General features: G+C 35.9%; 3 protein-coding genes across 3 annotated transcripts; all 3 read left to right on the forward strand.

The window, feature by feature from the left end:
* Positions 1 to 3,674: 3,674 nt before the first annotated feature.
* LOC139464660 (myb-like protein X) lies at positions 3,675 to 14,821 on the forward strand. The gene is made up of 29 exons (XM_071246182.1): positions 3,675 to 3,762; positions 4,040 to 4,108; positions 4,386 to 4,454; positions 4,732 to 4,800; positions 5,078 to 5,146; positions 5,424 to 5,492; positions 5,770 to 5,838; positions 6,116 to 6,184; positions 6,462 to 6,530; positions 6,808 to 6,876; positions 7,482 to 7,550; positions 7,828 to 7,896; positions 8,174 to 8,242; positions 8,520 to 8,588; positions 8,866 to 8,934; positions 9,212 to 9,280; positions 9,558 to 9,626; positions 9,904 to 9,972; positions 10,909 to 11,001; positions 11,279 to 11,347; positions 11,625 to 11,693; positions 11,971 to 12,039; positions 12,317 to 12,385; positions 12,663 to 12,731; positions 13,009 to 13,077; positions 13,355 to 13,423; positions 13,701 to 13,769; positions 14,047 to 14,115; positions 14,724 to 14,821. Exons 1-29 carry the CDS (start codon positions 3,675 to 3,677, stop codon positions 14,819 to 14,821), a joined length of 2,073 nt encoding a protein of 690 aa, XP_071102283.1.
* A 2,035-nt stretch (positions 14,822 to 16,856) lies between these two features.
* On the forward strand, positions 16,857 to 24,897 carry LOC139464661 (myb-like protein X). The gene is made up of 20 exons (XM_071246183.1): positions 16,857 to 16,928; positions 17,217 to 17,283; positions 17,561 to 17,629; positions 18,244 to 18,312; positions 18,590 to 18,658; positions 18,936 to 19,004; positions 19,282 to 19,350; positions 19,628 to 19,696; positions 19,974 to 20,042; positions 20,666 to 20,734; positions 21,012 to 21,080; positions 21,358 to 21,426; positions 21,704 to 21,772; positions 22,050 to 22,118; positions 22,742 to 22,810; positions 23,088 to 23,156; positions 23,434 to 23,502; positions 23,780 to 23,848; positions 24,126 to 24,194; positions 24,800 to 24,897. The coding sequence occupies exons 1-20, from the start codon at positions 16,857 to 16,859 to the stop codon at positions 24,895 to 24,897; spliced, it is 1,410 nt and encodes a 469-aa protein (XP_071102284.1).
* Positions 24,898 to 25,175: 278 nt separating this feature from the next.
* LOC139464663 (chromo domain-containing protein cec-1-like) lies at positions 25,176 to 26,645 on the forward strand. Its single transcript, XM_071246184.1, has 5 exons — positions 25,176 to 25,247; positions 25,536 to 25,602; positions 25,880 to 25,948; positions 26,226 to 26,294; positions 26,572 to 26,645. The coding sequence occupies exons 1-5, from the start codon at positions 25,176 to 25,178 to the stop codon at positions 26,643 to 26,645; spliced, it is 351 nt and encodes a 116-aa protein (XP_071102285.1).
* The last annotated feature ends 201 nt before the right edge of the window (positions 26,646 to 26,846 follow it).

The raw sequence follows: 26,846 nt of genomic DNA on the forward strand, positions 1-26,846 counted from the left end.
ATAACGTTGGTCAGTTGTAATTACAACATTTTGTTTTCATTCATTTGCTGTAGCATTGAACAGAATCATTCTTGTTCCTCAACGTTGTCATTAGGAAGTTCTTTGACATGAGACAGACAACACTAAGTCGTTGTTTTCACGAGCCCCTACGTTTGTAGGCATGTATATGTTACAGACAATGTGCAAAAATCAATTCATTTATGTAGACAATTTATAAAATGTCTAAATTATACAAATTGACTGCAAAATCTGTCCATCTATTTAACAGATTTACAAAAAATTATTAAGAAGTTCAAAATGGCTTTAAAACACCACAAAAGACTAATTATGCTGGGTATAAAGGGGAAAAGACAAAGGCAACAACGAGTCCCTGGAATTGGACCCGTGAAGATCCGGGATAGAATAGGTCTTCAGCAACCCATGCTCGCTGTAAAAGGCGACTATGCTTGTCGTAAAAGACGACTAACGGGATCGGGTGGTCGCTGACTTGGTTGATGCATGTCATCGATCCCAATTGCGTGGATGGATGCTCATGATATTAATCACTGGATTGTCTGGTCCAGACTCGATTATTTACAGACCGCTGGAATATTGCTGAGTGCGGCGTTAAACAACAAACCAACAAACAAACCAACCCTGTGAATTGTCAGAGATCAGTGCACCTTTAAGCCAATATCTTTATTCTTAAGGCCCCTTAATTTGCAAGTGAACCATTAAGTACCTTATAAGTTGGCGATTCATTCCGTTTTGTGAACCATTCATTCCGTTAGGAATAAGCTGATCATTTTTTGTTCTTAAAGCATATTCATTCTGAAAAAATATAGCGACATGATCCCTGTCCATAATGATGAGAAATCACTGCTAAAAGCAAAGTCCATTGTACCACTCCGACTATTTCTTATGCATGTGTATAGGAACCACAATACCATAATGTCGAAAAGGTGAACATACCCCACCCCACTAGTGGTACCCATCACAAACATATGCAAAGCAAGGCAAGTGTTCACCTAAAACAAGGGAACATATAGTATAAGTCAAAAAGGGAACCGCATTGGACATCATAATGGTTATTGGTGTGTCGCATAAGGACATGTCATCCACATAAACATAAACAGTTTTAAAAACTTTACAAAGGGCTTGAATGTTTCAACCTTAAAGCAAATAATTGAGCAATAGTATTATGATGATTTTTTTTTAATCTTTGTAGACGATAATGTAGCTCAACATTTGTGAAATGTAGGCACCAAAAGATTATCCCTCTTGTCATTCAGCCTTGTGGTAAATTTGTTGTCACTCTGAATCTCCGAATCGCTAAAATCTAACTTTTATTACCAGATCAGGGGGATAAATCAGTGGAGGGGAAGAGGCTATTTGACTGTTATTGGACGTTAATTGTTATTGTTAATTTCCTTGGTTTGATTTTGAAATTCCTATTCATATGCATAAAGGAACAGATCAACAAGAAGGGGAACACAGTTAGTGCCCATTGGAATGGTTACTTCTCATCCATTTCCTTTCCCGAGGTTACACACTGATTTCATTTATGAGGATGTCCAGCAGTTTCATAAATTGTTTTCTCAGGAAACATCAGATGACAATTGCTTGTGTTTTGAACAAATTGTCCTCAACCTTTGACGACAGGGACGTGAGGTTTTCCTTAACCTTCTCGCGTTCGAAAGTGTTTTACATTGTGGAAACATCAACTATTTTGAAAGAATTGATTGAAGTTGGTTCTCTTCTGAGATTGCAAGATTTCAAGCAAATCATTTGAGGTTTGAGCATCCCCACGCTATAAGTTCTAATTGTCTCAAATACTTTCCATGAATGCAAAAAATCTCCTTCTTTGATTATGTTAAGAATTGAGGTAAACCTTTGGAACTTACGACATATTAAATCTTTTGTTCTGTTTGTTTAGTCATGCATTGTGTAATCTGAATCCATGGGAAATTCGAATGACTTTTGTGAGCCAGGAGAATAATATTATCACCACTATTTTTTCCTTTTGCCTAAAATGTATCAGCACATAATCGATTATTATGGCGTTGACGTTTTGTACTAGTATCTCCCATGCTATGATTTCAGTTGAATTATAACTGTTTTGTTTCAGATGGTGAGGTAGACCGAGATATCAAAATGCTTGGTAAGAATTACTTTGTATTTGCATGCCATTGGATAATATGCACTCTGTAATCAGTGGTTTATCATGACCTGGACAGAAATCATTATGGAAAAGACGAATAATATTATGGTATTAAGGTCAATATGCATAGCACGCACTTGATGTTAGCGACCCAACGACAATGCCAGAAGGATACATACACATATACTCTAGAAACTTATTGATTTGCTAAATAACACCAAAACATGGAAGTGCAAACAGTGTCTGAAAAGGCTGCTTCTTTTCTTGCTTTTAGAAATAGTGTTTCAGAACGCAGTTTCTTTAGACTTCCATAAACGTTTGTTATGATAATTTTTTCCTTGATACAGCACTGTTTGTTTGGGATGTATTAAGATGGCCAATTTTCAAACACTCATAGATGAAGACAAAGATGTGGGAGAAAGGATAGATATTGTCGCGATATGGCACTGTTGGTGTGCAGACATATCAAAGGCCGGTCCTGTTGTTTGATTTAAACGTATGATGCAACTTCTTCAGATTTGCAATATGTTTTCCGTATCATTGTTTTAGAAGAAGAAGACGAAGATGGGGAAGACGAAGAAGATGAAGAAGAAGAAGTAGACGAAGACGAAAAAGGTTGATATTACTAACGCATACTTCCATGTAGTTATTTATTGTTTCCTTACAGAATCTGAGGGGCGGTCGGGTAGCCTCGTGGTTAAAGCGTTCGCTCGTCACGCCGAAGACCCGGGTTCGATTCCCGACATGGGTACAATGTGTGAAGCCCATTTATTTTATTTAGCCCGTGATATTGCTGGAATATTGCTAAAAGCGGCGTAAAACCAAACTCACTCACTCACTCACTACAGAATCTGAATTTCTGTCATTCCAAAGAAACTCCAACTGGTGGAAAAAAGGATACTTTTATCTTTCATATGAAACTGTATTCTTGCAGATATTAGTCTTGTCAGTAATCTTCCTCATGTAAAGCTAAATGGATTTCTTAGTATTTATTACTCACTTTTCCCAAAATTGTTTTAAACAAAGATAAAGACGAAGACGGTTATAAATCCTCCAAATTTACAATTGTTTTCCTTCATCATAATCATTTCAAACATTCAACTGCAAGAAGACAGGATATGTGTATATATTCATTTATACTCTGTAGTTAGAGAAGCCAGTTATGTACTGTCATTTAGACACATGATGTTATAAATGCAATGTCTTCAAATTTTTCTCATTAAAGTTCTAAAAGAAGAAGAAGATGAAGACGAAGAACGACGAAAACGTGAGGAAGACGAAGATGATGAGGAAGATGAAGAAGATGAAGAAGGTTAATACAACCACACACTTCAAGACACTTATTTTTTGCTTTCCTTTGCAATCAGAATTGTGTGGCATTGTTCACAAATTTCTAACTTTTCAAGGAAGAATGTAATATTATGCTATCCTGATATGACACAACAGTATTGTAAATATAACGAAGGCCAGTTCTGTTCCTTGATTTAAACACATGCTCTTATATATGGATGCAACTTTTTCAAATTTGAAATGCATGCTCCTTGTCAATGTTCCAGATGAAGATGAAGATCGCAGAAAACGTGAAGAAGACGAAGATGAGGAAGATGAAGAAGATGAAGAAGGTTAATACAGCCACACACTTCCAGACACTTATTTATTGCTTTCCTTTGCAATCAGAATTTTGTGGCATTGTTCACAAATTTCTAACTTTTCAAGGAAGAATGTAATATTATGCTATCCTGATATGACACAACAGTATTGTAAATATAACGAAGGCCAGTTCTGTTCCTTGATTTAAACACATGCTCTTATATATGGATGCAACTTTTTCAAACTTGAAATGCATGCTCCTTGTCAATGTTCCAGATGAAGATGAAGATCGCAGAAAACGTGAAGAAGACGAAGATGAGGAAGACGAAGAAGATGAGGAAGACGAAGAAGATGAGGAAGATGAAGAAGATGAAGAAGGTTAATACAGCCACACACTTCCAGACACTTATTTATTGCTTTCCTTTGCAATCAGAATTGTGTGGCATTGTTCACAAATTTCTAACTTTTCAAGGAAGAATGTAATATTATGCCATCCTGATATGATACAACAGTATTGTAAATGTAACGAAGGCCAGTTCTGTTCCTTGATTTAAACACATGCTCTTATATATGGATGCAACTTTTTCAAATTTGAAATACATGCTCCTTGTCAATGTTCCAGATGAAGATGAAGATCGCAGAAAACGTGAAGAAGACGAAGATGAGGAAGACGAAGAAGATGAGGAAGACGAAGAAGATGAGGAAGATGAAGAAGATGAAGAAGGTTAATACAGCCACACACTTCCAGACACTTTTTTATTACTTTCCTTTGCAATCAGAATTTTGTGGCATTGTTCACAAATTTCTAACCTTTCAAGGAAGAATGTAAAATTATGCCATCCTGATATGACACAACAGTATTGTAAATATAACGAAGGCCAGTTCTGTTCCTTGATTTAAACACATGCTCTTATATATGGATGCAACTTTTTCAAATTTGAAATACATGCTCCTTGTCAATGTTCCAGATGAAGATGAAGATCGCAGAAAACGTGAAGAAGACGAAGATGAGGAAGACGAAGAAGATGAGGAAGACGAAGAAGATGAGGAAGATGAAGAAGATGAAGAAGGTTAATACAGCCACACACTTCCAGACACTTATTTATTGCTTTCCTTTGCAATCAGAATTTTGTGGCATTGTTCACAAATTTCTAACTTTTCAAGGAAGAATGTAATATTATGCCATCCTGATATGACACAACAGTATTGTAAATATAACGAAGGCCAGTTCTGTTCCTTGATTTAAACACATGCTCTTATATATGGATGCAACTTTTTCAAATTTGAAATACATGCTCCTTGTCAATGTTCCAGATGAAGATGAAGATCGCAGAAAACGTGAAGAAGACGAAGATGAGGAAGACGAAGAAGATGAGGAAGACGAAGAAGATGAGGAAGATGAAGAAGATGAAGAAGGTTAATACAGCCACACACTTCCAGACACTTTTTTATTGCTTTCCTTTGCAATCAGAATTGTGTGGCATTGTTCACAAATTTCTAACCTTTCAAGGAAGAATGTAAAATTATGTCATCCTGATATGACACAACAGTATTGTAAATATAACGAAGGCCAGTTCTGTTCCTTGATTTAAACACATGCTCTTATATATTGATGCAACTTTTTCAAATTTGAAATACATGCTCCTTGTCAATGTTCCAGATGAAGATGAAGATCGCAGAAAACGTGAAGAAGACGAAGATGAGGAAGACGAAGAAGATGAGGAAGACGAAGAAGATGAGGAAGATGAAGAAGATGAAGAAGGTTAATACAGCCACACACTTCCAGACACTTATTTATTGCTTTCCTTTGCAATCAGAATTTTGTGGCATTGTTCACAAATTTCTAACTTTTCAAGGAAGAATGTAATATTATGCCATCCTGATATGACACAACAGTATTGTAAATATAACGAAGGCCAGTTCTGTTCCTTGATTTAAACACATGCTCTTATATATGGATGCAACTTTTTCAAATTTGAAATACATGCTCCTTGTCAATGTTCCAGATGAAGATGAAGATCGCAGAAAACGTGAAGAAGACGAAGATGAGGAAGACGAAGAAGATGAGGAAGACGAAGAAGATGAGGAAGATGAAGAAGATGAAGAAGGTTAATACAGCCACACACTTCCAGACACTTTTTTATTACTTTCCTTTGCAATCAGAATTGTGTGGCATTGTTCACAAATTTCTAACTTTTCAAGGAAGAATGTAAAATTATGCCATCCTGATATGACACAACAGTATTGTAAATATAACGAAGGCCAGTTCTGTTCCTTGATTTAAACACATGCTCTTATATATGGATGCAACTTTTTCAAATTTGAAATACATGCTCCTTGTCAATGTTCCAGATGAAGATGAAGATCGCAGAAAACGTGAAGAAGACGAAGATGAGGAAGACGAAGAAGATGAGGAAGACGAAGAAGATGAGGAAGATGAAGAAGATGAAGAAGGTTAATACAGCCACACACTTCCAGACACTTATTTATTACTTTCCTTTGCAATCAGAATTTTGTGGCATTGTTCACAAATTTCTAACCTTTCAAGGAAGAATGTAAAATTATGCCATCCTGATATGACACAACAGTATTGTAAATATAACGAAGGCCAGTTCTGTTCCTTGATTTAAACACATGCTCTTATATATGGATGCAACTTTTTCAAATTTGAAATACATGCTCCTTGTCAATGTTCCAGATGAAGATGAAGATCGCAGAAAACGTGAAGAAGACGAAGATGAGGAAGACGAAGAAGATGAGGAAGACGAAGAAGATGAGGAAGATGAAGAAGATGAAGAAGGTTAATACAGCCACACACTTCCAGACACTTATTTATTGCTTTCCTTTGCAATCAGAATTTTGTGGCATTGTTCACAAATTTCTAACTTTTCAAGGAAGAATGTAATATTATGCCATCCTGATATGACACAACAGTATTGTAAATATAACGAAGGCCAGTTCTGTTCCTTGATTTAAACACATGCTCTTATATATGGATGCAACTTTTTCAAATTTGAAATACATGCTCCTTGTCAATGTTCCAGATGAAGATGAAGATCGCAGAAAACGTGAAGAAGACGAAGATGAGGAAGACGAAGAAGATGAGGAAGACGAAGAAGATGAGGAAGATGAAGAAGATGAAGAAGGTTAATACAGCCACACACTTCCAGACACTTATTTATTGCTTTCCTTTGCAATCAGAATTTTGTGGCATTGTTCACAAATTTCTAACTTTTCAAGGAAGAATGTAATATTATGCCATCCTGATATGACACAACAGTATTGTAAATATAACGAAGGCCAGTTCTGTTCCTTGATTTAAACACATGCTCTTATATATGGATGCAACTTTTTCAAATTTGAAATACATGCTCCTTGTCAATGTTCCAGATGAAGATGAAGATCGCAGAAAACGTGAAGAAGACGAAGATGAGGAAGACGAAGGAGATGAGGAAGATGAAGAAGATGAAGAAGGTTAATACAGCCACACACTTCCAGACACTTTTTTATTACTTTCCTTTGCAATCAGAATTTTGTGGCATTGTTCACAAATTTCTAACCTTTCAAGGAAGAATGTAAAATTATGCCATCCTGATATGACACAACAGTATTGTAAATATAACGAAGGCCAGTTCTGTTCCTTGATTTAAACACATGCTCTTATATATGGATGCAACTTTTTCAAATTTGAAATACATGCTCCTTGTCAATGTTCCAGATGAAGATGAAGATCGCAGAAAACGTGAAGAAGACGAAGATGAGGAAGACGAAGAAGATGAGGAAGACGAAGAAGATGAGGAAGATGAAGAAGATGAAGAAGGTTAATACAGCCACACACTTCCAGACACTTATTTATTGCTTTCCTTTGCAATCAGAATTTTGTGGCATTGTTCACAAATTTCTAACTTTTCAAGGAAGAATGTAATATTATGCCATCCTGATATGACACAACAGTATTGTAAATATAACGAAGGCCAGTTCTGTTCCTTGATTTAAACACATGCTCTTATATATGGATGCAACTTTTTCAAATTTGAAATACATGCTCCTTGTCAATGTTCCAGATGAAGATGAAGATCGCAGAAAACGTGAAGAAGACGAAGATGAGGAAGACGAAGAAGATGAGGAAGACGAAGAAGATGAGGAAGATGAAGAAGATGAAGAAGGTTAATACAGCCACACACTTCCAGACACTTTTTTATTACTTTCCTTTGCAATCAGAATTGTGTGGCATTGTTCACAAATTTCTAACTTTTCAAGGAAGAATGTAAAATTATGCCATCCTGATATGACACAACAGTATTGTAAATATAACGAAGGCCAGTTCTGTTCCTTGATTTAAACACATGCTCTTATATATGGATGCAACTTTTTCAAATTTGAAATACATGCTCCTTGTCAATGTTCCAGATGAAGATGAAGATCGCAGAAAACGTGAAGAAGACGAAGATGAGGAAGACGAAGAAGATGAGGAAGACGAAGAAGATGAGGAAGATGAAGAAGATGAAGAAGGTTAATACAGCCACACACTTCCAGACACTTATTTATTGCTTTCCTTTGCAATCAGAATTTTGTGGCATTGTTCACAAATTTCTAACCTTTCAAGGAAGAATGTAAAATTATGTCATCCTGATATGACACAACAGTATTGTAAATATAACGAAGGCCAGTTCTGTTCCTTGATTTAAACACATGCTCTTATATATGGATGCAACTTTTTCAAATTTGAAATACATGCTCCTTGTCAATGTTCCAGATGAAGATGAAGATCGCAGAAAACGTGAAGAAGACGAAGATGAGGAAGACGAAGAAGATGAGGAAGACGAAGAAGATGAGGAAGATGAAGAAGATGAAGAAGGTTAATACAGCCACACACTTCCAGACACTTATTTATTGCTTTCCTTTGCAATCAGAATTTTGTGGCATTGTTCACAAATTTCTAACTTTTCAAGGAAGAATGTAATATTATGCCATCCTGATATGACACAACAGTATTGTAAATATAACGAAGGCCAGTTCTGTTCCTTGATTTAAACACATGCTCTTATATATGGATGCAACTTTTTCAAATTTGAAATACATGCTCCTTGTCAATGTTCCAGATGAAGATGAAGATCGCAGAAAACGTGAAGAAGACGAAGATGAGGAAGACGAAGAAGATGAGGAAGACGAAGAAGATGAGGAAGATGAAGAAGATGAAGAAGGTTAATACAGCCACACACTTCCAGACACTTATTTATTGCTTTCCTTTGCAATCAGAATTTTGTGGCATTGTTCACAAATTTCTAACTTTTCAAGGAAGAATGTAATATTATGCCATCCTGATATGACACAACAGTATTGTAAATATAACGAAGGCCAGTTCTGTTCCTTGATTTAAACACATGCTCTTATATATGGATGCAACTTTTTCAAATTTGAAATACATGCTCCTTGTCAATGTTCCAGATGAAGATGAAGATCGCAGAAAACGTGAAGAAGACGAAGATGAGGAAGACGAAGAAGATGAGGAAGACGAAGAAGATGAGGAAGATGAAGAAGATGAAGAAGGTTAATACAGCCACACACTTCCAGACACTTTTTTATTACTTTCCTTTGCAATCAGAATTTTGTGGCATTGTTCACAAATTTCTAACCTTTCAAGGAAGAATGTAAAATTATGCCATCCTGATATGACACAACAGTATTGTAAATATAACGAAGGCCAGTTCTGTTCCTTGATTTAAACACATGCTCTTATATATGGATGCAACTTTTTCAAATTTGAAATACATGCTCCTTGTCAATGTTCCAGATGAAGATGAAGATCGCAGAAAACGTGAAGAAGACGAAGATGAGGAAGACGAAGAAGATGAGGAAGACGAAGAAGATGAGGAAGATGAAGAAGATGAAGAAGGTTAATACAGCCACACACTTCCAGACACTTATTTATTGCTTTCCTTTGCAATCAGAATTGTGTGGCATTGTTCACAAATTTCTAACCTTTCAAGGAAGAATGTAATATTATGCCATCCTGATATGACACAACAGTATTGTAAATATAACGAAGGCCAGTTCTGTTCCTTGATTTAAACACATGCTCTTATATATGGATGCAACTTTTTCAAATTTGAAATACATGCTCCTTGTCAATGTTCCAGATGAAGATGAAGATCGCAGAAAACGTGAAGAAGACGAAGATGAGGAAGACGAAGAAGATGAGGAAGACGAAGAAGATGAGGAAGATGAAGAAGATGAAGAAGGTTAATACAGCCACACACTTCCAGACACTTTTTTATTACTTTCCTTTGCAATCAGAATTGTGTGGCATTGTTCACAAATTTCTAACTTTTCAAGGAAGAATGTAAAATTATGCCATCCTGATATGACACAACAGTATTGTAAATATAACGAAGGCCAGTTCTGTTCCTTGATTTAAACACATGCTCTTATATATGGATGCAACTTTTTCAAATTTGAAATACATGCTCCTTGTCAATGTTCCAGATGAAGATGAAGATCGCAGAAAACGTGAAGAAGACGAAGATGAGGAAGACGAAGAAGATGAGGAAGATGAAGAAGATGAAGAAGGTTAATACAGCCACACACTTCCAGACACTTATTTATTGCTTTCCTTTGCAATCAGAATTTTGTGGCATTGTTCACAAATTTCTAACCTTTCAAGGAAGAATGTAAAATTATGTCATCCTGATATGACACAACAGTATTGTAAATATAACGAAGGCCAGTTCTGTTCCTTGATTTAAACACATGCTCTTATATATGGATGCAACTTTTTCAAATTTGAAATACATGCTCCTTGTCAATGTTCCAGATGAAGATGAAGATCGCAGAAAACGTGAAGAAGACGAAGATGAGGAAGACGAAGAAGATGAGGAAGACGAAGAAGATGAGGAAGATGAAGAAGATGAGGAAGATGAAGAAGATGAAGAAGGTTAATACAGCCACACACTTCCAGACACTTATTTATTGCTTTCCTTTGCAATCAGAATTTTGTGGCATTGTTCACAAATTTCTAACTTTTCAAGGAAGAATGTAAAATTATGCCATCCTGATATGACACAACAGTATTGTAAATATAATGAAGGCCGGTTCTGTTCCTTGATTTAAACACATGCTCTTATATATTGATGCAATTTTTTCAAATTTGAAATACATGCTCCTTGTCAATGTTCCAGATGAAGATGAAGATCGCAGAAAACGTATAGAAGACGAAGATGAGGAAGACGAAGAAGATGAGGAAGACGAAGAAGATGAGGAAGATGAAGAAGGTTAATACAGCCACACACTTCCAGACACTTATTTATTGCTTTCCTTTGCAATCAGAATTTTGTGGCATTGTTCACAAATTTCTAACCTTTCAAGGAAGAATGTAAAATTATGTCATCCTGATATGACACAACAGTATTGTAAATATAACGAAGGCCAGTTCTGTTCCTTGATTTAAACACATGCTCTTATATATGGATGCAACTTTTTCAAATTTGAAATACATGCTCCTTGTCAATGTTCCAGATGAAGATGAAGATCGCAGAAAACGTGAAGAAGACGAAGATGAGGAAGACGAAGAAGATGAGGAAGACGAAGAAGATGAGGAAGATGAAGAAGATGAAGAAGGTTAATACAGCCACACACTTCCAGACACTTATTTATTGCTTTCCTTTGCAATCAGAATTTTGTGGCATTGTTCACAAATTTCTAACTTTTCAAGAAAGAATGTAAAATTATGCCATCCTGATATGACACAACAGTATTGTAAATATAACGAAGGCCAGTTCTGTTCCTTGATTTAAACACATGCTCTTATATATGGATGCAACTTTTTCAAATTTGAAATACCTGCTCCTTGTCAATGTTCCAGATGAAGATGAAGATCGCAGAAAACGTGAAGAAGACGAAGATGAGGAAGACGAAGAAGATGAGGAAGACGAAGAAGATGAGGAAGATGAAGAAGATGAAGAAGGTTAATACAGCCACACACTTCCAGACACTTTTTTATTACTTTCCTTTGCAATCAGAATTTTGTGGCATTGTTCACAAATTTCTAACCTTTCAAGGAAGAATGTAAAATTATGCCATCCTGATATGACACAACAGTATTGTAAATATAACGAAGGCCAGTTCTGTTCCTTGATTTAAACACATGCTCTTATATATGGATGCAACTTTTTCAAATTTGAAATACATGCTCCTTGTCAATGTTCCAGATGAAGATGAAGATCGCAGAAAACGTGAAGAAGACGAAGATGAGGAAGACGAAGAAGATGAGGAAGACGAAGAAGATGAGGAAGATGAAGAAGATGAAGAAGGTTAATACAGCCACACACTTCCAGACACTTATTTATTGCTTTCCTTTGCAATCAGAATTTTGTGGCATTGTTCACAAATTTCTAACTTTTCAAGGAAGAATGTAATATTATGCCATCCTGATATGACACAACAGTATTGTAAATATAACGAAGGCCAGTTCTGTTCCTCGATTTAAACACATGCTCTTATATATGGATGCAACTTTTTCAAATTTGAAATACATGCTCCTTGTCAATGTTCCAGATGAAGATGAAGATCGCAGAAAACGTGAAGAAGACGAAGATGAGGAAGACGAAGAAGATGAGGAAGACGAAGAAGATGAGGAAGATGAAGAAGATGAAGAAGGTTAATACAGCCACACACTTCCAGACACTTTTTTATTACTTTCCTTTGCAATCAGAATTGTGTGGCATTGTTCACAAATTTCTAACTTTTCAAGGAAGAATGTAAAATTATGCCATCCTGATATGACACAACAGTATTGTAAATATAACGAAGGCCAGTTCTGTTCCTTGATTTAAACACATGCTCTTATATATGGATGCAACTTTTTCAAATTTGAAATACATGCTCCTTGTCAATGTTCCAGATGAAGATGAAGATCGCAGAAAACGTGAAGAAGACGAAGATGAGGAAGACGAAGAAGATGAGGAAGACGAAGAAGATGAGGAAGATGAAGAAGATGAAGAAGGTTAATACAGCCACACACTTCCAGACACTTATTTATTGCTTTCCTTTGCAATCAGAATTTTGTGGCATTGTTCACAAATTTCTAACCTTTCAAGGAAGAATGTAAAATTATGTCATCCTGATATGACACAACAGTATTGTAAATATAACGAAGGCCAGTTCTGTTCCTTGATTTAAACACATGCTCTTATATATGGATGCAACTTTTTCAAATTTGAAATACATGCTCCTTGTCAATGTTCCAGATGAAGATGAAGATCGCAGAAAACGTGAAGAAGACGAAGATGAGGAAGACGAAGAAGATGAGGAAGACGAAGAAGATGAGGAAGATGAAGAAGATGAAGAAGGTTAATACAGCCACACACTTCCAGACACTTATTTATTGCTTTCCTTTGCAATCAGAATTTTGTGGCATTGTTCACAAATTTCTAACTTTTCAAGGAAGAATGTAATATTATGCCATCCTGATATGACACAACAGTATTGTAAATATAACGAAGGCCAGTTCTGTTCCTTGATTTAAACACATGCTCTTATATATGGATGCAACTTTTTCAAATTTGAAATACATGCTCCTTGTCAATGTTCCAGATGAAGATGAAGATCGCAGAAAACGTGAAGAAGACGAAGATGAGGAAGACGAAGAAGATGAGGAAGACGAAGAAGATGAGGAAGATGAAGAAGATGAAGAAGGTTAATACAGCCACACACTTCCAGACACTTTTTTATTACTTTCCTTTGCAATCAGAATTGTGTGGCATTGTTCACAAATTTCTAACTTTTCAAGGAAGAATGTAAAATTATGCCATCCTGATATGACACAACAGTATTGTAAATATAACGAAGGCCAGTTCTGTTCCTTGATTTAAACACATGCTCTTATATATGGATGCAACTTTTTCAAATTTGAAATACATGCTCCTTGTCAATGTTCCAGATGAAGATGAAGATCGCAGAAAACGTGAAGAAGACGAAGATGAGGAAGACGAAGAAGATGAGGAAGACGAAGAAGATGAGGAAGATGAAGAAGATGAAGAAGGTTAATACAGCCACACACTTCCAGACACTTATTTATTGCTTTCCTTTGCAATCAGAATTTTGTGGCATTGTTCACAAATTTCTAACCTTTCAAGGAAGAATGTAAAATTATGTCATCCTGATATGACACAACAGTATTGTAAATATAACGAAGGCCAGTTCTGTTCCTTGATTTAAACACATGCTCTTATATATGGATGCAACTTTTTCAAATTTGAAATACATGCTCCTTGTCAATGTTCCAGATGAAGATGAAGATCGCAGAAAACGTGAAGAAGACGAAGATGAGGAAGACGAAGAAGATGAGGAAGACGAAGAAGATGAGGAAGATGAAGAAGATGAAGAAGGTTAATACAGCCACACACTTCCAGACACTTATTTATTGCTTTCCTTTGCAATCAGAATTTTGTGGCATTGTTCACAAATTTCTAACCTTTCAAGGAAGAATGTAAAATTATGTCATCCTGATATGACACAACAGTATTGTAAATATAACGAAGGCCAGTTCTGTTCCTTGATTTAAACACATGCTCTTATATATGGATGCAACTTTTTCAAATTTGAAATACATGCTCCTTGTCAATGTTCCAGATGAAGATGAAGATCGCAGAAAACGTGAAGAAGACGAAGATGAGGAAGACGAAGAAGATGAGGAAGACGAAGAAGATGAGGAAGACGAAGAAGATGAGGAAGATGAAGAAGATGAAGAAGGTTAATACAGCCACACACTTCCAGACACTTATTTATTGCTTTCCTTTGCAATCAGAATTGTGTGGCATTGTTCACAAATTTCTAACTTTTCAAGGAAGAATGTAAAATTATGCCATCCTGATATGACACAACAGTATTGTAAATATAATGAAGGCCGGTTCTGTTCCTTGATTTAAACACATGCTCTTATATATTGATGCAATTTTTTCAAATTTGAAATACATGCTCCTTGTCAATGTTCCAGATGAAGATGAAGATCGCAGAAAACGTATAGAAGACGAAGATGAGGAAGACGAAGAAGATGAGGAAGACGAAGAAGATGAAGAAGATGAAGAAGGTTAATACAGCTACACACTTCCAGACACTTATTTATTGCTTTCCTTTGCAATCAGAATTGTGTGGCATTGTTCACAAATTTCTAACCTTTCAAGGAAGAATGTAAAATTATGCCATCCTGATATGACACAACAGTATTGTAAATATAACGAAGACCAGTTCTGTTCCTTGATTAAAACACATGCTCTTATATATGGATGCAACTTTTTCAAATTTGAAATACATGCTCCTTGTCAATGTTCCAGATGAAGATGAAGATCGCAGAAAACGTGAAGAAGACGAAGATGAGGAAGACGAAGAAGATGAGGAAGACGAAGAAGATGAGGAAGATGAAGAAGATGAAGAAGATGAAGAAGGTTAATAGAGCCACACACTTCCAGACACTTATTTATTGCTTTCCTTTGCAATCAGAATTTTGTGGCATTGTTCACAAATTTCTAACTTTTCAAGGAAGAATGTAATATTATGCCATCCTGATATGACACAACAGTATTGTAAATATAACGAAGGCCAGTTCTGTTCCTTGATTTAAACACATGCTCTTATATATGGATGCAACTTTTTCAAATTTGAAATACATGCTCCTTGTCAATGTTCCAGATGAAGATGAAGATCGCAGAAAACGTGAAGAAGACGAAGATGAGGAAGACGAAGAAGATGAGGAAGACGAAGAAGATGAGGAAGATGAAGAAGATGAAGAAGGTTAATACAGCCACACACTTCCAGACACTTTTTTATTACTTTCCTTTGCAATCAGAATTGTGTGGCATTGTTCACAAATTTCTAACTTTTCAAGGAAGAATGTAAAATTATGCCATCCTGATATGACACAACAGTATTGTAAATATAACGAAGGCCAGTTCTGTTCCTTGATTTAAACACATGCTCTTATATATGGATGCAACTTTTTCAAATTTGAAATACATGCTCCTTGTCAATGTTCCAGATGAAGATGAAGATCGCAGAAAACGTGAAGAAGACGAAGATGAGGAAGACGAAGAAGATGAGGAAGACGAAGAAGATGAGGAAGATGAAGAAGATGAAGAAGGTTAATACAGCCACACACTTCCAGACACTTATTTATTGCTTTCCTTTGCAATCAGAATTTTGTGGCATTGTTCACAAATTTCTAACCTTTCAAGGAAGAATGTAAAATTATGTCATCCTGATATGACACAACAGTATTGTAAATATAACGAAGGCCAGTTCTGTTCCTTGATTTAAACACATGCTCTTATATATGGATGCAACTTTTTCAAATTTGAAATACATGCTCCTTGTCAATGTTCCAGATGAAGATGAAGATCGCAGAAAACGTGAAGAAGACGAAGATGAGGAAGACGAAGAAGATGAGGAAGACGAAGAAGATGAGGAAGATGAAGAAGATGAAGAAGGTTAATACAGCCACACACTTCCAGACACTTATTTATTGCTTTCCTTTGCAATCAGAATTTTGTGGCATTGTTCACAAATTTCTAACCTTTCAAGGAAGAATGTAAAATTATGTCATCCTGATATGACACAACAGTATTGTAAATATAACGAAGGCCAGTTCTGTTCCTTGATTTAAACACATGCTCTTATATATGGATGCAACTTTTTCAAATTTGAAATACATGCTCCTTGTCAATGTTCCAGATGAAGATGAAGATCGCAGAAAACGTGAAGAAGACGAAGATGAGGAAGACGAAGAAGATGAGGAAGACGAAGAAGATGAGGAAGACGAAGAAGATGAGGAAGATGAAGAAGATGAAGAAGGTTAATACAGCCACACACTTCCAGACACTTATTTATTGCTTTCCTTTGCAATCAGAATTGTGTGGCATTGTTCACAAATTTCTAACTTTTCAAGGAAGAATGTAAAATTATGCCATCCTGATATGACACAACAGTATTGTAAATATAACGAAGACCAGTTCTGTTCCTTGATTAAAACACATGCTCTTATATATGGATGCAACTTTTTCAAATTTGAAATACATGCTCCTTGTCAATGTTCCAGATGAAGATGAAGATCGCAGAAAACGTGAAGAAGACGAAGATGAGGAAGACGAAGAAGATGAGGAAGACGAAGAAGATGAGGAAGATGAAGAAGATGAAGAAGATGAAGAAGGTTAATACAGCCACACACTTCCAGACACTTATTTATTGCTTTCCTTTGCAATCAGAATTTTGTGGCATTGTTCACAAATTTCTAACTTTTCAAGGAAGAATGTAATATTATGCCATCCTGATATGACACAACAGTATTGTAAATATAACGAAGGCCAGTTCTGTTCCTTGATTTAAACACATGCTCTTATATATGGATGCAACTTTTTCAAATTTGAAATACATGCTCCTTGTCAATGTTCCAGATGAAGATGAAGATCGCAGAAAACGTGAAGAAGACGAAGATGAGGAAGACGAAGAAGATGAGGAAGACGAAGAAGATGAGGAAGATGAAGAAGATGAAGAAGATGAAGAAGGTTAATACAGCCACACACTTCCAGACACTTATTTATTGCTTTCCTTTGCAATCAGAATTTTGTGGCATTGTTCACAAATTTCTAACTTTTCAAGAAAGAATGTAATATTATGCCATCCTGATATGACACAACAGTATTGTAAATATAACGAAGGCCAGTTCTGTTCCTTGATTTAAACACATGCTCTTATATATGGATGCAACTTTTTCAAATTTGAAATACATGCTCCTTGTCAATGTTCCAGATGAAGATGAAGATCGCAGAAAACGTGAAGAAGACGAAGATGAGGAAGACGAAGAAGATGAGGAAGACGAAGAAGATGAGGAAGATGAAGAAGATGAAGAAGGTTAATACAACCACACACTTCCAGATACTTATTTATTGCTTTCCTTTGCAATCAGAATTTTGTGGCATTGTTCACAAATTTCTAACTTTTCAAGGAAGAATGTAATATTATGCCATCATGATATGACACAACAGTATTGTAAATATAACGAAGGCCAGTTCTGTTCCTTGATTTAAACACATGCTCTTATATATGGATGCAACTTTTTCAAATTTGAAATACATGCTCCTTGTCAATGTTCCAGATGAAGATGAAGATCGCAGAAAACGTGAAGAAGACGAAGACGAAGAAGATGAGGAAGACGAAGAAGATGAGGAAGATGAAGAAGATGAAGAAGGTTAATACAGCCACATACTTCCAGACACTTATTTATTGCTTTCCTTTGCAATCAGAATTTTGTGGCATTGTTCACAAATTTCTAACTTTTCAAGGAAGAATGTAAAATTATGCCATCCTGATATGACACAACAGTATTGTAAATATAACGAAGGCCAGTTCTGTTCCTTGATTTAAACACATGCTCTTATATATGGATGCAACTTTTTCAAATTTGAAATACATGCTCCTTGTCAATGTTCCAGATGAAGATGAAGATCGCAGAAAACGTGAAGAAGACGAAGATGAGGAAGACGAAGAAGATGAGGAAGACGAAGAAGATGAGGAAGATGAAGAAGATGAAGAAGGTTGATACAGCCACACACTTCCAGACACTTATTTATTACTTTCCTTTGCAATCAGAATTTTGTGGCATTGTTCACAAATTTCTAACTTTTCAAGGAAGAATGTAAAATTATGTCATCCTGATATGACACAACAGTATTGTAAATATAACGAAGGCCAGTTCTGTTCCTTGATTTAAACACATGCTCTTATATATGGATGCAACTTCTTCAAATTTGAAATACATGCTCCTTGTCAATGTTCCAGATGAAGATGAAGATCGCAGAAAACGTGAAGAAGACGAAGATGAGGAAGACGAAGAAGATGAGGAAGACGAAGAAGATGAGGAAGATGAAGAAGATGAAGAAGGTTAATACAGCCACACACTTCCAGACACTTATTTATTGCTTTTCTTTGCAATCAGAATTTTGTGGCATTGTTCACACATTTCTAACTTTTCAAGAAAGAATGTAAAATTATGCCATCCTGATATGACACAACAGTATTGTAAATATAACGAAGGCCAGTTCTGTTCCTTGATTTAAACACATGCTCTTATATATGGATGCAACTTTTTCAAATTTGAAATACATGCTCCTTGTCAATGTTCCAGATGAAGATGAAGATCGCAGAAAACGTGAAGAAGACGAAGATGAGGAAGACGAAGAAGATGAGGAAGACGAAGAAGATGAGGAAGATGAAGAAGATGAAGAAGGTTAATACAGCCACACACTTCCAGACACTTATTTATTGCTTTCCTTTGCAATCAGAATTGTGTGGCATTGTTCACAAATTTCTAACTTTTCAAGGAAGAATGTAATATTATGCCATCCTGATATGACACAACAGTATTGTAAATATAACGAAGGCCAGTTCTGTTCCTTGATTTAAACACATGCTCTTATATATTGATGCAACTTTTTCAAATTTGAAATACATGCTCCTTGTCAATGTTCCAGATGAAGATGAAGATCGCAGAAAACGTGAAGAAGACGAAGATGAGGAAGACGAAGAAGATGATGAAGATGAAGAAGATGAGGAAGACGAAGAAGATGAAGAAGGTTAATAGAGCCACACACTTCCAGACACTTTTTTATTACTTTCCTTTGCAATCAGATTTTTGTGGCATTGTTCACACATTTCTAACCTTTCAAAGAAGAATGTAAAATTATGCCATCCTGATATGACACAACAGTATTGTAAATATAACGAAGGCCAGTTCTGTTCCTTGATTTAAACACATGCTCTTATATATGGATGCAACTTTTTCAAATTTGAAATACATGCTCCTTGTCAATGTTCCAGATGAAGATGAAGATCGCAGAAAACGTGAAGAAGACGAAGATGAGGAAGACGAAGAAGATGAGGAAGACGAAGAAGATGAGGAAGATGAAGAAGATGAAGAAGGTTAATAGAGCCACACACTTCCAGATACTTATTTATTGCTTTCCTTTGCAATCAGAATTGTGTGGCATTGTTCACAAATTTCTAACTTTTCAAGGAAGAATGTAATATTATGCCATCCTGATATGACACAACAGTATTGTAAATATAACGAAGGCCAGTTCTGTTCCTTGATTTAAACACATGCTCTTATATATGGATGCAACTTTTTCAAATTTGAAATACATGCTCCTTGTCAATGTTCCAGATGAAGATGAAGATCGCAGAAAACGTGAAGAAGACGAAGATGAGGAAGACGAAGAAGATGAGGAAGACGAAGAAGATGAGGAAGATGAAGAAGATGAAGAAGGTTAATACAGCCACACACTTCCAGACACTTATTTATTGCTTTCCTTTGCAATCAGAATTTTGTGGCATTGTTCACAAATTTCTAACCTTTCAAGGAAGAATGTAAAATTATGTCATCCTGATATGACACAACAGTATTGTAAATATAACGAAGGCCAGTTCTGTTCCTTGATTTAAACACATGCTCTTATATATGGATGCAACTTTTTCAAATTTGAAATACATGCTCCTTGTCAATGTTCCAGATGAAGATGAAGATCGCAGAAAACGTGAAGAAGACGAAGATGAGGAAGACGAAGAAGATGAGGAAGACGAAGAAGATGAGGAAGATGAAGAAGATGAAGAAGGTTGATACAGCCACACACTTCCAGACACTTATTTATTACTTTCCTTTGCAATCAGAATTTTGTGGCATTGTTCACAAATTTCTAACTTTTCAAGGAAGAATGTAAAATTATGTCATCCTGATATGACACAACAGTATTGTAAATATAACGAAGGCCAGTTCTGTTCCTTGATTTAAACACATGCTCTTATATATGGATGCAACTTCTTCAAATTTGAAATACATGCTCCTTGTCAATGTTCCAGATGAAGATGAAGATCGCAGAAAACGTGAAGAAGACGAAGATGAGGAAGACGAAGAAGATGAGGAAGACGAAGAAGATGAGGAAGACGAAGAAGATGAAGAAGGTTAATAGAGCCACACACTTCCAGACACTTTTTTATTACTTTCCTTTGCAATCAGATTTTTGTGGCATTGTTCACACATTTCTAACCTTTCAAAGAAGAATGTAAAATTATGCCATCCTGATATGACACAACAGTATTGTAAATATAACGAAGGCCAGTTCTGTTCCTTGATTTAAACACATGCTCTTATATATGGATGCAACTTTTTCAAATTTGAAATACATGCTCCTTGTCAATGTTCCAGATGAAGATGAAGATCGCAGAAAACGTGAAGAAGACGAAGATGAGGAAGACGAAGAAGATGAGGAAGACGAAGAAGATGAGGAAGATGAAGAAGATGAAGAAGGTTAATACAGCCACACACTTCCAGACACTTATTTATTGCTTTCCTTTGCAATCAGAATTGTGTGGCATTGTTCACAAATTTCTAACTTTTCAAGGAAGAATGTAATATTATGCCATCCTGATATGACACAACAGTATTGTAAATATAACGAAGGCCAGTTCTGTTCCTTGATTTAAACACATGCTCTTATATATTGATGCAACTTTTTCAAATTTGAAATACATGCTCCTTGTCAATGTTCCAGATGAAGATGAAGATCGCAGAAAACGTGAAGAAGACGAAGATGAGGAAGACGAAGAAGATGATGAAGATGAAGAAGATGAGGAAGACGAAGAAGATGAAGAAGGTTAATAGAGCCACACACTTCCAGACACTTTTTTATTACTTTCCTTTGCAATCAGATTTTTGTGGCATTGTTCACACATTTCTAACCTTTCAAAGAAGAATGTAAAATTATGCCATCCTGATATGACACAACAGTATTGTAAATATAACGAAGGCCAGTTCTGTTCCTTGATTTAAACACATGCTCTTATATATGGATGCAACTTTTTCAAATTTGAAATACATGCTCCTTGTCAATGTTCCAGATGAAGATGAAGATCGCAGAAAACGTGAAGAAGACGAAGATGAGGAAGACGAAGAAGATGAGGAAGACGAAGAAGATGAGGAAGATGAAGAAGATGAAGAAGGTTAATAGAGCCACACACTTCCAGATACTTATTTATTGCTTTCCTTTGCAATCAGAATTGTGTGGCATTGTTCACAAATTTCTAACTTTTCAAGGAAGAATGTAATATTATGCCATCCTGATATGACACAACAGTATTGTAAATATAACGAAGGCCAGTTCTGTTCCTTGATTTAAACACATGCTCTTATATATGGATGCAACTTTTTCAAATTTGAAATACATGCTCCTTGTCAATGTTCCAGATGAAGATGAAGATCGCAGAAAACGTGAAGAAGACGAAGATGAGGAAGACGAAGAAGATGAGGAAGACGAAGAAGATGAGGAAGATGAAGAAGATGAAGAAGGTTAATACAGCCACACACTTCCAGACACTTATTTATTGCTTTCCTTTGCAATCAGAATTTTGTGGCATTGTTCACAAATTTCTAACCTTTCAAGGAAGAATGTAAAATTATGTCATCCTGATATGACACAACAGTATTGTAAATATAACGAAGGCCAGTTCTGTTCCTTGATTTAAACACATGCTCTTATATATGGATGCAACTTTTTCAAATTTGAAATACATGCTCCTTGTCAATGTTCCAGATGAAGATGAAGATCGCAGAAAACGTGAAGAAGACGAAGATGAGGAAGACGAAGAAGATGAGGAAGACGAAGAAGATGAGGAAGATGAAGAAGATGAAGAAGGTTGATACAGCCACACACTTCCAGACACTTATTTATTACTTTCCTTTGCAATCAGAATTTTGTGGCATTGTTCACAAATTTCTAACTTTTCAAGGAAGAATGTAAAATTATGTCATCCTGATATGACACAACAGTATTGTAAATATAACGAAGGCCAGTTCTGTTCCTTGATTTAAACACATGCTCTTATATATGGATGCAACTTCTTCAAATTTGAAATACATGCTCCTTGTCAATGTTCCAGATGAAGATGAAGATCGCAGAAAACGTGAAGAAGACGAAGATGAGGAAGACGAAGAAGATGAGGAAGACGAAGAAGATGAGGAAGATGAAGAAGATGAAGAAGGTTAATACAGCCACACACTTCCAGACACTTATTTATTGCTTTTCTTTGCAATCAGAATTTTGTGGCATTGTTCACACATTTCTAACTTTTCAAGAAAGAATGTAAAATTATGCCATCCTGATATGACACAACAGTATTGTAAATATAACGAAGGCCAGTTCTGTTCCTTGATTTAAACACATGCTCTTATATATGGATGCAACTTTTTCAAATTTGAAATACATGCTCCTTGTCAATGTTCCAGATGAAGATGAAGATCGCAGAAAACGTGAAGAAGACGAAGATGAGGAAGACGAAGAAGATGAGGAAGACGAAGAAGATGAGGAAGATGAAGAAGATGAAGAAGGTTAATACAGCCACACACTTCCAGACACTTATTTATTGCTTTCCTTTGCAATCAGAATTGTGTGGCATTGTTCACAAATTTCTAACTTTTCAAGGAAGAATGTAATATTATGCCATCCTGATATGACACAACAGTATTGTAAATATAACGAAGGCCAGTTCTGTTCCTTGATTTAAACACATGCTCTTATATATTGATGCAACTTTTTCAAATTTGAAATACATGCTCCTTGTCAATGTTCCAGATGAAGATGAAGATCGCAGAAAACGTGAAGAAGACGAAGATGAGGAAGACGAAGAAGATGATGAAGATGAAGAAGATGAGGAAGACGAAGAAGATGAAGAAGGTTAATAGAGCCACACACTTCCAGACACTTTTTTATTACTTTCCTTTGCAATCAGATTTTTGTGGCATTGTTCACACATTTCTAACCTTTCAAAGAAGAATGTAAAATTATGCCATCCTGATATGACACAACAGTATTGTAAATATAACGAAGGCCAGTTCTGTTCCTTGATTTAAACACATGCTCTTATATATGGATGCAACTTTTTCAAATTTGAAATACATGCTCCTTGTCAATGTTCCAGATGAAGATGAAGATCGCAGAAAACGTGAAGAAGACGAAGATGAGGAAGACGAAGAAGATGAGGAAGACGAAGAAGATGAGGAAGATGAAGAAGATGAAGAAGGTTAATACAGCCACACACTTCCAGACACTTATTTATTGCTTTCCTTTGCAATCAGAATTTTGTGGCATTGTTCACAAATTTCTAACCTTTCAAGGAAGAATGTAAAATTATGTCATCCTGATATGACACAACAGTATTGTAAATATAACGAAGGCCAGTTCTGTTCCTTGATTTAAACACATGCTCTTATATATGGATGCAACTTTTTCAAATTTGAAATACATGCTCCTTGTCAATGTTCCAGATGAAGATGAAGATCGCAGAAAACGTGAAGAAGACGAAGATGAGGAAGACGAAGAAGATGAGGAAGACGAAGAAGATGAGGAAGATGAAGAAGATGAAGAAGGTTAATACAGCCACACACTTCCAGACACTTATTTATTGCTTTCCTTTGCAATCAGAATTTTGTGGCATTGTTCACAAATTTCTAACCTTTCAAGGAAGAATGTAAAATTATGTCATCCTGATATGACACAACAGTATTGTAAATATAACGAAGGCCAGTTCTGTTCCTTGATTTAAACACATGCTCTTATATATGGATGCAACTTTTTCAAATTTGAAATACATGCTCCTTGTCAATGTTCCAGATGAAGATGAAGATCGCAGAAAACGTGAAGAAGACGATGAGGAAGACGAAGAAGATGAGGAAGACGAAGAAGATGAGGAAGACGAAGAAGATGAGGAAGATGAAGAAGATGAAGAAGGTTAATACAGCCACACACTTCCAGACACTTATTTATTGCTTTCCTTTGCAATCAGAATTGTGTGGCATTGTTCACAAATTTCTAACTTTTCAAGGAAGAATGTAAAATTATGCCATCCTGATATGACACAACAGTATTGTAAATATAATGAAGGCCGGTTCTGTTCCTTGATTTAAACACATGCTCTTATATATTGATGCAATTTTTTCAAATTTGAAATACATGCTCCTTGTCAATGTTCCAGATGAAGATGAAGATCGCAGAAAACGTATAGAAGACGAAGATGAGGAAGACGAAGAAGATGAGGAAGACGAAGAAGATGAAGAAGATGAAGAAGGTTAATACAGCCACACACTTCCAGACACTTATTTATTGCTTTCCTTTGCAATCAGAATTGTGTGGCATTGTTCACAAATTTCTAACCTTTCAAGGAAGAATGTAAAATTATGCCATCCTGATATGACACAACAGTATTGTAAATATAACGAAGACCAGTTCTGTTCCTTCATTAAAACACATGCTCTTATATATGGATGCAACTTTTTCAAATTTGAAATACATGCTCCTTGTCAATGTTCCAGATGAAGATGAAGATCGCAGAAAACGTGAAGAAGACGAAGATGAGGAAGACGAAGAAGATGAGGAAGACGAAGAAGATGAGGAAGATGAAGAAGATGAAGAAGATGAAGAAGGTTAATACAGCCACACACTTCCAGACACTTATTTATTGCTTTCCTTTGCAATCAGAATTTTGTGGCATTGTTCACAAATTTCTAACTTTTCAAGGAAGAATGTAATATTATGCCATCCTGATATGACACAACAGTATTGTAAATATAACGAAGGCCAGTTCTGTTCCTTGATTTAAACACATGCTCTTATATATGGATGCAACTTTTTCAAATTTGAAATACATGCTCCTTGTCAATGTTCCAGATGAAGATGAAGATCGCAGAAAACGTGAAGAAGACGAAGATGAGGAAGACGAAGAAGATGAGGAAGACGAAGAAGATGAGGAAGATGAAGAAGATGAAGAAGATGAAGAAGGTTAATACAGCCACACACTTCCAGACACTTATTTATTGCTTTCCTTTGCAATCAGAATTTTGTGGCATTGTTCACAAATTTCTAACTTTTCAAGAAAGAATGTAATATTATGCCATCCTGATATGACACAACAGTATTGTAAATATAACGAAGGCCAGTTCTGTTCCTTGATTTAAACACATGCTCTTATATATGGATGCAACTTTTTCAAATTTGAAATACATGCTCCTTGTCAATGTTCCAGATGAAGATGAAGATCGCAGAAAACGTGAAGAAGACGAAGATGAGGAAGACGAAGAAGATGATGAAGATGAAGAAGATGAGGAAGACGAAGAAGATGAAGAAGGTTAATAGAGCCACACACTTCCAGACACTTTTTTATTACTTTCCTTTGCAATCAGATTTTTGTGGCATTGTTCACACATTTCTAACCTTTCAAAGAAGAATGTAAAATTATGCCATCCTGATATGACACAACAGTATTGTAAATATAACGAAGGCCAGTTCTGTTCCTTGATTTAAACACATGCTCTTATATATGGATGCAACTTTTTCAAATTTGAAATACATGCTCCTTGTCAATGTTCCAGATGAAGATGAAGATCGCAGAAAACGTGAAGAAGACGAAGATGAGGAAGACGAAGAAGATGAGGAAGACGAAGAAGATGAGGAAGATGAAGAAGATGAAGAAGGTTAATACAGCCACACACTTCCAGATACTTATTTATTGCTTTCCTTTGCAATCAGAATTGTGTGGCATTGTTCACAAATTTCTAACTTTTCAAGGAAGAATGTAATATTATGCCATCCTGATATGACACAACAGTATTGTAAATATAACGAAGGCCAGTTCTGTTCCTTGATTTAAACACATGCTCTTATATATGGATGCAACTTTTTCAAATTTGAAATACATGCTCCTTGTCAATGTTCCAGATGAAGATGAAGATCGCAGAAAACGTGAAGAAGACGAAGATGAGGAAGACGAAGAAGATGAGGAAGACGAAGAAGATGAGGAAGATGAAGAAGATGAAGAAGGTTAATACAGCCACACACTTCCAGACACTTATTTATTGCTTTCCTTTGCAATCAGAATTTTGTGGCATTGTTCACAAATTTCTAACTTTTCAAGGAAGAATGTAAAATTATGCCATCCTGATATGACACAACAGTATTGTAAATATAACGAAGGCCAGTTCTGTTCCTCGATTTAAACACATGCTCTTATATATGGATGCAACTTT

Source organism: Haliotis cracherodii, unplaced genomic scaffold (genome assembly GCF_022045235.1).
Source record: "Haliotis cracherodii isolate W230 unplaced genomic scaffold, xgHalCrac1.p SCAF_17, whole genome shotgun sequence".
Taxonomy (NCBI): domain Eukaryota; kingdom Metazoa; phylum Mollusca; class Gastropoda; order Lepetellida; family Haliotidae; genus Haliotis; species Haliotis cracherodii.

Bases quoted from the DNA above. Each gene is read 5' to 3' on its own strand.
- LOC139464663 (XM_071246184.1), top strand. From the start codon at position 25,176: ATGAGGAAGACGAAGAAGATGAGGAAGACGAAGAAGATGAGGAAGATG. The intron at 25,248-25,535 runs GTTAATACAGCC...GACGAAGATGAG, and splicing joins AGATGAAGAAGATGAAGAAG to GAAGACGAAGAAGATGAGGA. The intron at 25,603-25,879 runs GTTAATACAGCC...AACGTGAAGAAG, and splicing joins AGATGAAGAAGATGAAGAAG to ACGAAGATGAGGAAGACGAA.
- LOC139464661 (XM_071246183.1), top strand. From the start codon at position 16,857: ATGAGGAAGACGAAGAAGATGAGGAAGACGAAGAAGATGAGGAAGATG. The intron at 16,929-17,216 runs GTTAATACAGCC...GACGAAGATGAG, and splicing joins AGATGAAGAAGATGAAGAAG to GAAGACGAAGAAGATGAGGA. The intron at 20,735-21,011 runs GTTAATAGAGCC...AACGTGAAGAAG, and splicing joins AGACGAAGAAGATGAAGAAG to ACGAAGATGAGGAAGACGAA.
- LOC139464660 (XM_071246182.1), top strand. From the start codon at position 3,675: ATGCTCCTTGTCAATGTTCCAGATGAAGATGAAGATCGCAGAAAACGT. The intron at 11,002-11,278 runs GTTAATACAGCC...AACGTGAAGAAG, and splicing joins AGATGAGGAAGATGAAGAAG to ACGAAGATGAGGAAGACGAA. The intron at 13,770-14,046 runs GTTAATACAGCC...AACGTGAAGAAG, and splicing joins AGATGAAGAAGATGAAGAAG to ACGAAGATGAGGAAGACGAA.